We start from the raw sequence: 13,061 nt of genomic DNA, 5'->3' as shown, positions 1-13,061 counted from the left end.
ATGGTGATGTCCCAATGGAAAGAAAAAAGAAAGACCAGATGGATGTGGCTGTGGCCCCAAAAGTGTGTAGGTTGACAATGAAATTCAACTCATAATTTTTCACAAAAAAAACATAATTTTTAATTATTAAAAATAATCGCTGGACCAAGAGCTAGATTTGAGCCTCAGGGCTATGCCAATTTGAACCAAGCAGTATAGCATGAACGTCATTGGAAAGCTTTAATGAAGCAGAAGCCAGAGGACTGGGCACAGTGACTCTGCAGCTCCTAAGCTAAGTTAGAAAGACTCCACTTTGGTTTGGTCCCAACAACACTGTGACTAATCTCTGAGGACATTTTTGTGTCAGCATGGAGGGGCCCCATCAGGGACCAAGCCTGCACTGCAGTAGCCACATCCTTCCTAACCAACCCAGTCATCTGCACCAAGAAGTGTGTTACAGCTTCGAAGCTTCAAGAAACAGAAATGAGGTTAAAGGCCATACCCAACCCCGTGGCCCGCAGTCTATGGATGACCTCTTCCAACATGCTGGCCAGAAGGTTTGCAACCGTCTCTTCCTGGATTTAGAGTTTTAGTGCTGAAGGCTTAGCTGTCTCCCTGGGATCTGGAGAAACTTAAGCACCAGAGGTCAGGGCACAGACCTGATCCCGTGTCTACTCTATACTTTTCAAAATGTATGTATCTAAGGCCTTTACATTTCTTTCCTCCCTCAGTTTACCTATCTGCTAAATGGGGCTAATGACCCCTATTGCCCTTAGAAACACCCTGCTGTGAGACAGGAATTCTGTCAGGCTTCCACAGTGGGTCTTGAGATAGTGACCCACAAACGTGAAAGAAAGCAAATGCTGTCTATCCGACTGAGCGAAGAGAGGTGGGCTTGGGTGTGGCAGCTCTGGCTTTGTTTTCCATTTGACCTCACTCAGTAGAGTAAGGCTAATTGCTGTGCTTGCTTCTGAGAGGGCTTCACAGGACCCTCTACCAGCATGGTGCAGCATTTGCTGATCCATTTGGCATTTCTAACAATTTGGGCCGAGATCAAACCTTCATAAGCGTCTGTGGGCTGTGCTAAAGCCCTCAGCTGTTTTCTGTGTGGTTCCTGTTTGTAGATTGGGAAGTGAGGCTATACATAGGCCACAGATTGTTTCTAAGGACTGGATTTCTCTGCTCTCAACTAAAGGGCATCAGTGAACATACGCTGTTCTTCACATGCACTGAGGTCTTGGGCGAGGTCCTTAGCTCTTACACCTTAGCCTCCTCATCTATAAAATGAAGATGATGTCTTTCCATATCCTATTAAGTAGGATTTTAGAAAAATCAGATGAGCTAAAAGCTCTGGAGATTCTTTGAAAATATCAAAAGTGCTATAGATTTATATGTGTGACCCCACAAATAATAATGACTTTTGTATTCCTTGGGGCCTTATAAATCTAAGCTAATCCTCAGGAGGCACACTGGCACACTCCTCTAATTCCAGCATTGGGGAGGTAGAGACAGGGTTCTCTGTGAGTTCAAGGCTAGCTTAGGCTACACATGGAGTTTCCAGGCCCTAAGGGACCTCCACAGTGAAACACCGTCTCACATAAACAATTCTGTCAACAAGACTTCTCTTGCAGGAAAATCATGTAATGGGCAGAAGCAGGCTGCATGTTTTAAAGGTCCGTGCCTACAGTCACTGCACTTGGAAGGCTGAACAGAAGACTACCACGAGTCTGAAGCCAGCCTGAGATATGTAGTGAGCCAACCTGGACTATGCAGTGGTGCCCTGTTTTAATAAAACAAGGAAACCAAAATGTGGAGGTCCCTTGGGTGTCCGGCTACAGGACTCGGGCATGCTTACCCTAGAGCTCTCATCCAGGAAAGCACTGGAAAGGGGAAATCGAATGTTGCGATCAGAAGGCTGGCATTGGACAGAGGTCTGAATCTTGAGGATTGCTAGCAGCTTTTGAAGAAGGTAAGGCAGCAGAAGATACAAAGCTAAGGCTTCCTTTGTTCTTTTGTGAGCTTTCTCTGTGGGCTCTGAGAGATAACGGAGGTCCAGAAACCAAGCCCAATAGCTATGTAGCTTTGTTTCTAAAGCTCAGAGTAGCCAAGGATGGTCCAAGGACAGTGTCTCTAGGTCATTAGACCATTTGTCTAGTCACCATGTATTGATTTTGTGACCATCCATCCTCCACTTGAGTTTGGAAACCTTGACCTCTGTGGGGTGACCCCTGTGATGAAATTATACAGGAAACAGGAGGTCTGTCTGAGTGGCTCATAGCCTTAGGACAGAGCTGGCCTCAAACTGCATCCTTCTTTACACTTGCAACAAACAGGTCACTGAGATCGGGTTGGTTTGGAAATCTGTCCATCAAGTGGATTGACAGTTGAATTGAGCAGAGCACCCTCCCCCATAGGCTTTGTAGCATATATTTCCCACCTTGCCTTCTTACCTGCCCAAGCTGCACTGCTGCCCTGACCTATGTCACTGCTGAGACTCATCCCTGCCCTGTGACTGGAGTGTCTGGGAACAGGATTTTTTTTCCTTTTGTAAGTGCCTAACAGCACTAGGATACTTCTCTGTGTGTGGGTCAAGTATTTCAAAGAAGCTGTCTCGCTAGGCATAGTAGCTTCTGCCTATTATCAGAGAGAAGAAGAAGGAGGAGGAGGAGGAGGAGGAGGAGGAGGAGGAGGAGGAGGAGGAGGAAGGAGGAGGAGGAGGAGGAGGAGGAGAGAAGAAGAAAAGAAGAAGAAAAGAAGAAGAAGAAAAAAAATCACTTAAAGTCTGAGACCAGTCTGGCATACAGAGCAAGTTCTGGACCGACCAGGGATAGCAAGCAGACAAACAAACCAACCAATGTTCTTGAATCATAATACTCTTAGCTTTGCCTATCACAGTAAAGCGGAGGGTACAATTTGTCTCTTAACTTTAAACTTCAAAGAGCTTTGGGGGAGCAGCCATAGTAATCAATAAGGACCATCTAAATTATGTTTCTAATTTTACATTCAGCAAAACTTGGAATATTCACTATGCTCCAGATGTTTGAGGTGCTAGAAATCTGCAGCTGCATAGGCAGATCCCTTCTTAGAAAGAGCCCTCAATCTAAGCAACCAGAGCTCTCTGCAGTTCTCATCCATTCCTGGAATGGTCAAAGACTTTAAGGCCAGAATGAGAGCTGGGTGATTAAACATGCCATCTGATCTACACCGGCTATGAGCAGACCTGAAACCTCTAGCCAAAGTGTCTGTGACTATGGAAACGTAGATGTTTAAGATCAGTGTGATGGAGGAATGCAAGCTGTCTTGCCTTTGATTTGTTTAAAAGCCAGAGTGTTGGGGAGTAAGGTTTCCTGTTTGCCCCACGAATCCTCTTCGCCTGGAGGAGACTGTCTATCTTTGTTGTGGTGATATCCAAGTGGCATTGTAGACCTGCTTCCTGGTCCACTGTGTACCACATTGTCACTATGTTTTCTGAGGAATCCCACCACAGCTTGCTTCAGAGGTTACTCACTGTATTCTGTGGGTGGTGTTATTTTAGGGAGACAAACAGCAGAGGGAGGGATGAATTCACAAAGAACAAATCAGTTGTGTGCGAACTGGTCCTGTTTATTACCAAGAGTTCCTGGAGAGAAGGAAGCAAAGAATTAAACTCCAGAATGTCTTTGTTGTTAATTCTTAGCATAGATTTCTAGTACCAAACTCTTATGAGGGAAGGAAAACCAGTTTTCTTCTGTGTTAATATTCAGGGAGGTGGAAGGGAATATTTGAAGCTATGTTTGTTACTCTTATCTCAGAGCAGGCATAGAACAGCATTAAAATCCTGTGCCTTTGGGCAGTTGAGTTGTATCTGCACAATGCCATGCAGGGTAAAGGCAGTGGGTCATTTTCTCTCAGACTCATATATGACTTTTGAATGATCTCCTATGTGGAAACAAGGGACCCGAGGGTCTTTTAGACACCCAAGAAATCCAAGCTGATCTTGTCATTTCAGATCCACATGACCCTAAAACAGTCATTCTAAGCAGCATCCCTGGGGCTATAGATGCAGCGTATGTAGAAGGTATGTAGGAAGACCAGGGTTCAGTTCCCAGTACTGCAAGAGGCCAAGGGACAGCTATTCTGTCTCTGCTGCTGGCTCTCTGTTGACATAGCCCCTCCCCTCTCTGCTTGCTGAGCAGACTTGGAGCTGTGACGCACTTCCTGTCCTTCCCACCATAGCACCTTCTGTCCTATTCAACCCATCTTGAAACGATTTAATTTTCCTTAGGCTTCATCTGGCCATACCTAAAGCTTAAAGATCTCTGATTAAAGACAGTTAAGAGTCTCCAAAGATCTAGACTTTCACCTCAGAGTTGAGTAGTCTGTGACCCGCGCTTACATGCCAGAACCTGGGTCTCTGCCATGACCATTGCTAAGAGTGGAGATGATGGACAGCTCTCAGATGGGAATAGTGAGAAGTGACTCTACCTAGCATTAGGCTGACTCAGACTTAAGACTTAAGGAACTGTCCCCTCCCCCACTCCTCACCCCTCCCTCACCCCTACACCTACAGAGATGAGCACACTACGTCTTAGCCAAGACACTGAGTCCCTTTGAACCCAACTTCCAGCCAATGAAAAGACAAAAGCCTTGAAAATCATGAAGGTAGGAGGAGCGTGGCCTTGAGTCCAAATGCTGGCCCTTTCCCTGCATGAGACATCCCAACCTGTATAGTGTTGATAGCTTTGTCTATAAAATGGGGCTATTTAACCTCGATTTCACAACTAAGTGCAGCTAAACTCTGTCCCCCCAGTCCTTTTTGCTCCAAGCCTCTTCTTTTCTCTGGAATCCTCCCCCTACCTTCTGTCTCATCCACACTGCCTCTTACACGCACAATCACAGCACAAGGTTATCATTATTCCTTGACACGTATAATCATTTTGCAGTGCTTCTCTTCTGCTTCTGTACAGGAAGTGTGATTGACAGGGCTAGAAGCAGGCCAAGTGGGGACTTGAATCCAAGCCTTTGGCTCTGGGCCCAGTTCCCTCTCCTCTGCCCCCTATACACATCACATTCTACCCCTCGTTTTCCTTCCAGGGACCTGACAGCTCCCCAAGAATGGCTATTATAGATCAGGAAGCTTAGGAATGGAGGATCACAATGGGGCACATGCACCTGCAGAAAGAAAAATAGGACACTTGAAAAATCACAAGGAGGGCTCTTGGCCGCTGTGCACATTCCAACCGAGTGGTTTCCACTCCAGGATGCTCTTATGATCGAAGATGAGGTCTGTGCTGTTTTAGGAGCCCACGGCTCAGAAGAAGATAGGACGATACTCTTAAGAGGTTCAGCTACTCAGGCATGCTTTGAGCCCAAAGCCCTGGACACTGAATACCTCCCCACCCACCCACCTCTCCTCAGAGTCCCAATGTTTTGTCTAAAAACAAAGGACGTTTCCAAATGAGGGTTCTCACAGCAAAATATTGATTTGGAGCAGGTGTGGCCTGGAGACAGTATGTATCGCTTGCTTACCCCAGATCTTGCGTTTCCCAGGCTCTTGCTGACCCTTCATCTCCCATCCTGCTTCTGTCTCAGTATCCCAGGCAAGCAGAGGACCAACTGACAGAGTAGCCAGGTCCAGGAAGGGACAAAGGAGGAGACGTGTTTCAGCAGAGGGACATCTCTAAGCACTGTCACCCACTAAGGGGGTTCGAGCCCTTCCCCACCACTAGAAAGTGTGTGGAGAAGACATCTGTGTGGTTTAGGTCCTAAAGTAGTGCTTTCTTAAAATAGACAGAGCCATTTTTGTCATCCCTGCAGTAGGTGTCCTGGGGGCAGGTGTGGCTCAGCCTTCTTGTGGTTAGCCTTCATCTCCGTAATATATAGAGGGAGATGGGGGAGGGACGGGGAGTTGATAAGCAGAAGAGAAGAAAGGGAAGTCAGGGAAAGATGAGAAGACAAGAGAAGGCAAAAGAAGAACGGAACAGGCTTTTTCCTTGAGCCCTGTTTCTTCACCAGGGACTCGGCTGGGCTCTCCAGTGCTCCCTTGCACTTTGCGGATGCTAGATATACATTTCCCTTAGGACCAGTTGTCGGCAGAATGGTGCAAACACACCAGAAACCCTCATAAATCAGCGGAGGTCACTGCCAAGAGCTTTGTACACTTGCTGTCTCTGGCAGTGATAAACTCATTGCATTTGGGAAATGGCCAGAGACCCTGAGTCTGATCTTAATTCTCATTCCCAGAAAAATCTCAGCTCTGGGTTTACCCACCCCCTGTTTACTGTCTTTGTGTTTCCTAGACAAAGCTGGAAGGAACACATTTTCCTGACATCAAAGGCAACATTTCTTTGTCTTGGGGAGGAGGGACAGGACAAGGGAGTCACCGAATCCCTAGCCTGTGGGAAAGTCAGGTTCCAGCCAGAAAGAACCTGGAGCTATGTCCCCCATCGGGGGCCTGGGAGGTCTGCACAGTGTCAAGAGCCTGCTTTTGTGAGTCCTGAATGCTAGGAACACTATTCATTCTCTCTCTCTCTCTCTCTCTCTCTCTCTCTCTCTCTCTCTCTCTCTCTCTCTCTCATGGTTTCTATTCCTGTACAAAACGTCATAACCAAGAAGCAAGTTGGGAAGGAAAGGGTTTGTTCAGTTTACATTTCCACATTGCTGTTCATCATTAAAGGAAGTCAGGATTGGAACTCAAGCAGGTCAGGAAGCAGGAGCTGACGCAGAGGCCATGGAGGGATATTACTTACTGGCTTGCTTCCCCTGGCTTGCTCAGCTTGCTTTCTTATAGAATCTCAAAACTACCAGCCCAGGGATGGCACCACCCACAAGGGGCCCTCCCCCTTTATCACTAATTGAGAAAATGCCTTATACCTGAATCTCATGGAGGCATTTTCTCAATTGAAGCTTGTGTCAAATTGACACACAAAACCAGCCAGTACAATTGACCCCTTGTCAACTTGACACACAAGCACATCACTTATTAAGCCTCAACCCTTACTTTCTTATTCATCTCCAAGATCTAAATAACTTTAAGAGTCCCACAGTATTTACACATTATAAGTTCAATTTCTTTGAAATATCTAATATCTTTTAAAATTCAAAGTCTTTTAAAAAGTTAAAGTCTCTTAACTGTGGTCTCCACTAAAATACCTTCTTACTTCAAGAGGGAAAAGTATCAGGACACAGTCACAATCAAAAGCAAAATCAAACTCCAACCATCCAAAGTCTGGTATCCACTCAGGATCTTCTAGACTTCTCCAAAGGCTTGGGTCACTTCTCTGTCTCTGCCCTTTGTAGCACACAGCTTGTCTTCTAGGCTCCAGATGCCTGTACTCCACTGCTGCTGCTGTTCTTGGTGGTCATCTCATGGCACTGGCATCTCCAAACCATGGCTGTCTTCCACTGTAAGTAAGCTTCACCAATAGCCTCTCATAGGCTCTCTTCATGGTGTCAAGCCTGGATTCCTTTGCATGACCTCTTCAGTCCTGGGCTATCAATTACAACTGAGGCTGCACCTTCACTAATGGCCTCCAGTGGCCTCTCACAGTGCTTTCAGAAAACACTTTCCAGAAGAGTTCACCTCAATGATGCTGGTCTCTTCTTAATCATCGCGAATTTCTTAGTTCCAGCTAACCAGCATCAATAGTCCCAGTAATGCAAAGTTTTCGCTTTAGTAGTTCTGGTATCTTGTTAGCTAATCAAAACCACAGAATCCTCACAATCAAAATAGCAATGGCCCCGATAAGAGTCTTTAATCTTCCCTCTGAAATTTCACAAGCCAGGCCTCCATCTTCTACACTTTTCTCAGCATTATCTTTCAAGCTCCTACACAATATCCTACATAGCTTTTAACACAAAATGGATCTTCTAGCACACAGTTCCAAAGTCCTTCCACAGTCCACCCCAAAACATTGTCAGGTTGTCACAGGAATACCCCACTATTCTGGTACCAATTTGTCTTAGGGTGTCATTCCTAGACAAATATCATGACCAAGAAGCAAGTTGGGGAGGAAAGGGTTTATTCAGCTTTCATTTCCACATTGCTGCTGATCACCAAAGGAAATCAGGACTGGAACTCAAGCAGGTCAGGAAGCAGGAGTTGATGCAGAGGCTATGGAGGGATATTACTGGCTTGCTTCCCCTGGCTTGCTCAGCCTGCTCTCTTATAGAACCTCAAGACTACCAGCACAGGGCTGGCACCACCCACAAGGGGCCCTCCCCACTTGATCACTAATTGAGAAATTGCCTTACAGCTGGATCTCATGGAGGCATTTTCTCAACTGAAGCTCCTTTCTCTGTGATAAATCCAACTTGCGTCAAAACCAACCAGTATTCTCTCTCTCTCTCTCTCTCTCTCTCTCTCTCTCTCTCTCTCTCTCTCTCTCTCTCTCTCTCTCTCTCTCTCTCTCTCCTCTCTCTCTGTGTGTGTCCGTGTCCATGTAGGGTGATTAGAGGCTTCATGATGCCAGTCCACAGTTAGAGGCAGGGCAGCTGGGAACAGCCTCCTCCAGCATTCGGCCACCACTAACTACTTTCCCTCAAACTGTCCTCACCTGTGTATGTGACTTTGTAGTTGGCCACTTAGGGAAGGTAATAGCAGTGTTCAGGCTTTTTCCTGAACGCACACTGATGCATGCCCTTGAAGAATGAAGCACTGCAGGATGCTTGCCCTGGGATGCCCTGCTGTTCTGCAGGCTCTCTGCCAGCTCTTTCCCTTCAGCAACATTTGGGCTGACCCTCCTCCTGCCTTGAAGAGGCATTTTCTGGTAGATGGGACACCTTTCCCCACCCAGTAAGATCAGCTCAGCCCCGACACACCCATGCATAGCAGCTGTTCTTGGATACCCGTTGCAACCCTTAGCTCAAATGGCTATGTGCGTCTTGGTGAAAAGTCTGTCTTGTCTATAGATTCTAAGCTATACAGCAACAAAGTTCTCTTTGTCTTATTCAGACTACAACCTCATGATGTCAGATTCAGTGCCTGGTACCTACTAGACGCTCAACAAATAGCTAGTGACTGAAGCCGGGATTAAGCATTTAAACACCTGCATTTTCCTACCTTATTTCAGTTGACAAGATTTTTTTGTTGTTGTTGTTAATGAGCCAAGATTTTCCTGACTGCAATAAGGTAATTGGAATTAATCGGAACAGGGTTGAAGTTTGTTACTGAGGGCAGAAGAGCCAGGCTAGGAGAGGCTTCCTTGTCCTCTGTAGGGAAGAGGGGGGTGGTCATGAAGCATTACATAGTCAGCATTTAGATTCCTAGGAGAAGCCAGAAGAAGCAGAGATGCATTGCTTTAAAGGGACAGGCCTTTGCAGATGACTCAGGTGCCGCCTGACTGGGATGGTGCTTGATAAGAAAAAAAAAAAAAAAAAAGAAGGAAGAAAAGAAGAAAACACAATAAATCACCATTACTCAGAGTTAATATCTGCCCTTATGATTTTAATGGTAGAGTGATGAAAACAAAGACCAACGGCACTCCTGGGTCTGGGGTTGAGGAGGATGTTTGAGCTGAGAGGTTGGCACCCCTTTGTGGAGTGTGTGAGCCTTCCTCTCCTTCCCTGCGGAATAAGTAAGCAGATTCTTAGGGCAAACACCACAGCAAGCACGGAACCAGCAAACTTGACCACTAAACTCAAGCAAGCATAGTCATGAACCAAGGCACTGTGTGGTTTTTGTTTCTGTAACACTGCTTGAGAATGGGTATTCCACAGAGTAGAACATTTTATTTAGTTCAGTTTTGGAGCCTGAAACTCTAAGATCAGGCAACCCTATCTGTTGGGGGCCTCCAGTGAGGGACTTTCTACCGTGTGTCAACATGGCAGGGTGTGTGTGTGAGGAGAGAACCCACAGCAAGAGTGGCTGGGAGGGAGACAGAAGCCCAACCTTTTTCTTCCTGTCACAACTTGCTTTTTCAGACACTCACTGGGGTTCTGAGCCTTTGGAGAACATGCTTAAATGACATCCAAACCATCCACAGCACAGTATAATCAACTAAATGTCTTGACCCTGTGATGGACAGGATGCATGCCTAAAAGATGAAGACAAACTGTGCACCATCATCCAGGGACTTAAACTAGGGGGGACTGGGTATCTCTGTGAGGTCTTCAGAAAAACCTTTCACAGTAAGGTTGCTAAATCTTTGAGAAGACAGCAGTCTCTGAGGCAGCCACTACTTAGTTTCCCCACATCCCACACCCTGGGTCCATTTTTTATTGGATGCCACCTCACCAATACAATGTTTGGTAAATACAGGGCATCTCAGGAAGAATAAGAGAGATCCCAGGGTCCTTTGGGGTCCAACTGAGGATGGGTCACAGAGATTCCTCCCATAACCAGAATATTTTCTGTGTTGGCTTTCACTATTCATAATTGACAAGTAAAAAGTCATTTATTCTCATGATATAAACATGATGCTTTAATACATATACATACTGAAAAATGCCTGAAACAAGTAAATTAACGTACATATTATTCCACATACTTGGGTTTTTATTAAAATTATTTAAATCAAAATTTCAAACTTACCAGGTACTGTATGTAGCCCGCCACAGTGAACTGTAGATACCATGAACTTGCTCCTCCTGTCTAAATAAAGTGTCTACCAGCATCCCTCAGCTTCCCTGCCCTGTATCCATCAGTCCCTGGCTGCCACTGTTCACTCTCCCTGCTTCTGTGAGTCTGATATGTTAGCGTCCACATGGAAGGAGAGTCAGGCAGCAGTCGTTATTCTGTGCCCGGCTTATTTCACTACTCCTAGGTTCATCTACACCATGGTAAATGATGGCTTTCCTGCTCAAGGCTGAAGAGTATCCATTGTGGGGGTGAGGTGGGGGAAATGTAGAGGAGTGTGTGTGTGTGTGTGTGTGTAATGAGTGTGTGTAGTGTGCATTTGTGGTGTGTATGTGGTGTATGTGTATAGTGTGTCTGTATGTGTGGTGAGTGTGGTGTATGTGTGTATGTGTATGTATATGTGGGGTGTGTATGGTGTATGTATGTGTGTGAAGAGGTGTGTGTATGTATGTGCATGTATGTGTGATATGTGTGTAGTATGTATATGTGTGTATGTGGGTGTGTATGTGGTGTGTGTATGAGTGTGCATTATAATGTGTGTGTATATATGTGATATGTATGTGTGTGCATTATTATGTGTGTGTATATATATGTGATATGTATGTGTGTGGTGTGTGTATGAGTGTGTATTGTGTGTATGTGTGGTATCTTTATGTATATGTATGATTTGTATGATATGTGGGGAGGTATGTTTGTGGTGTTTGTGGTATGTGTGTGTGTATAAAATATTTTTCTCATATTTCCTTTATCTGTACATAAGTTGATAGGCACCTTGATTAATTCTGTGTCTTGGCTGTGTGCCTTTTATGCTGGGTAGGGAGGAGGCTTGGCACAGCCTAGCCATTGTTCCAGGATTCTCTAGCCAGGCTACCGAGAGAGAGAGAGAGAGAGAGAGAGAGAGAGAGAGAGAGAGAGAGAGAGAAAGGAAGGAAGGAAGGAAGGAAGGAAGAAAGAAAGAAAGAAAGAAAGAAAGAAAGAAAGAAAGAAAGAAAGAAAGAAAGAAAGAAAGAAGAAAGAAAGAAAGAAAGAAAGAAAGAAAGAAAGAAAGAAAGAAAGAAAGAAAGAAAGAAAGCAAGCAAGAAAGCCAGTTCCCCACCCCCCATGCCCATGGCTGGAAAAGTCTCAGCAGTTAAGAGGGCTGGACGCTTTCCTAGAGAACCTAGTTTTGATTCTCAGCACTCTCATGGTTGCTGACAACTGCTAGTCCCAGGGGATCTGACACCTCTTTCTGCAGGCACTTAATGTTCACTTACATATATGCAGGCAAAATAGCCATACATTTAAAAGTAAAATAAGAATTAAGAAAAAAGGTGTCCCCCCAACTGATTTGAGGTTCTACCTTCTCAACACATGGTGTTTCTGGGAAGAGACGCCAGGAAGAGGTCTCCAAGAGTCACTCTGTCTCTCAGCTGGGCCGCCTCTTCATTGGCCAGCCTCCATTCCCTCTGGCCCCGAGGCCTTTGCCCAGCTTCCTGGAGGGTCAGCGGGCAACATGAAGGATAATGCTTCCTTTACCAACCCAGCTGCCAAGTAACACTCCACCATCGGAGACCACCCACTCTCCCTCCCAGCACTGCTTGTCTTGGGACAGACAAGCTTGCCTCATGAGACAAGCTTTTGATAAGAACAGAGTGAGGGAAGAACATGAAGATATATAGGATCTAGCTGTAAGCCGGGGGTCATATTTCGACCCCTCGGTCTTCTCAAGAGCCTCAGAGGAAAAGCAGCAACATTGCCACCTCGTCTCCTTCTCCTAGATGCCGCCTTGAGGCCTAGCATATGTGTCCGAGTACCTCATGATCATGTTATGAAGGGTCATATTCCAGACCAAGATGATGGCCCTAATGTGCATAAATGTTTCCGGGTGTGTGTGTGTCCATGTGCATGGTATGGTGTGTGCATATACAGAGGTCAGAGGAAGATGTCAACCTGTTCTATCATCCTTCCCTTTCTTTCCTTGAGACAGTGTCTCACTGATCTTAGACTCTTTGAACCAGGCTGGCAGCCAACAAGCCAACCCCCCTGTCTCTGTCCCCTATTGCACTGGGTTTATAGGCACACACACACAGTCATACCCAGCTTTTTACATGGGGCCTGGGAGTTCAAACTCAGGTCCTCATGTTTGCACAGCAAGAACTCTTACCCTCTGAACCATCTCCTCAGACTCTTCAGGCTATTTTTAAAGTTGGACTTGTTATTTAGAGACACTTGTAGAGCCCAGAAAGTTGTTAAAGAATAGAGAGATGGACCATTTATCCAACTCCCTCATGGCAGCATCATGCAAATCTGTAGCAGACTATTGCACTCATTGTAATGGCATAGCAGCATCCTCCGACTTTATCCGGGTTTACCAGTTGTACTTGTATTCATGTGTGTGTGCACTCCACTCCGCACGCCTGCATCACCTGTGCAGATGTGTCAAGATACGGAACCACCCATCCCCACAGAGGTCCTCCCTGTTGCCTCTTATAACCACCCATTTCTACCATCCCTAACCTCTGGCCACCACTAATCTATTTCTCTAATC

The 13,061-nt window shown here is 45.8% G+C and overlaps 1 protein-coding gene across 8 annotated transcripts in view; it reads left to right on the top strand.

Annotated features, from left to right (window-relative positions):
• Rgs6 (regulator of G protein signaling 6) overlaps positions 1 to 13,061 on the top strand; it is a 560,849-nt gene that overhangs the window by 523,082 nt on the left and 24,706 nt on the right. The window contains exon 16 of one of the 8 annotated variants that reach the window (XM_052185524.1): positions 7,277 to 7,364. The exons of the other annotated variants lie outside the window; for them this stretch is intronic. Coding sequence (XP_052041484.1) covers positions 7,277 to 7,364 — 88 coding nt within the window. The remainder of the gene's footprint in view (positions 1 to 7,276; positions 7,365 to 13,061) is intronic. 8 annotated transcript variants of the gene reach the window in all.

Source organism: Apodemus sylvaticus, chromosome 6 (genome assembly GCF_947179515.1).
Source record: "Apodemus sylvaticus chromosome 6, mApoSyl1.1, whole genome shotgun sequence".
Classification (NCBI taxonomy): Eukaryota; Metazoa; Chordata; class Mammalia; order Rodentia; family Muridae; genus Apodemus; species Apodemus sylvaticus.
This window is presented reverse-complemented; position numbering and strand designations above follow the sequence as displayed.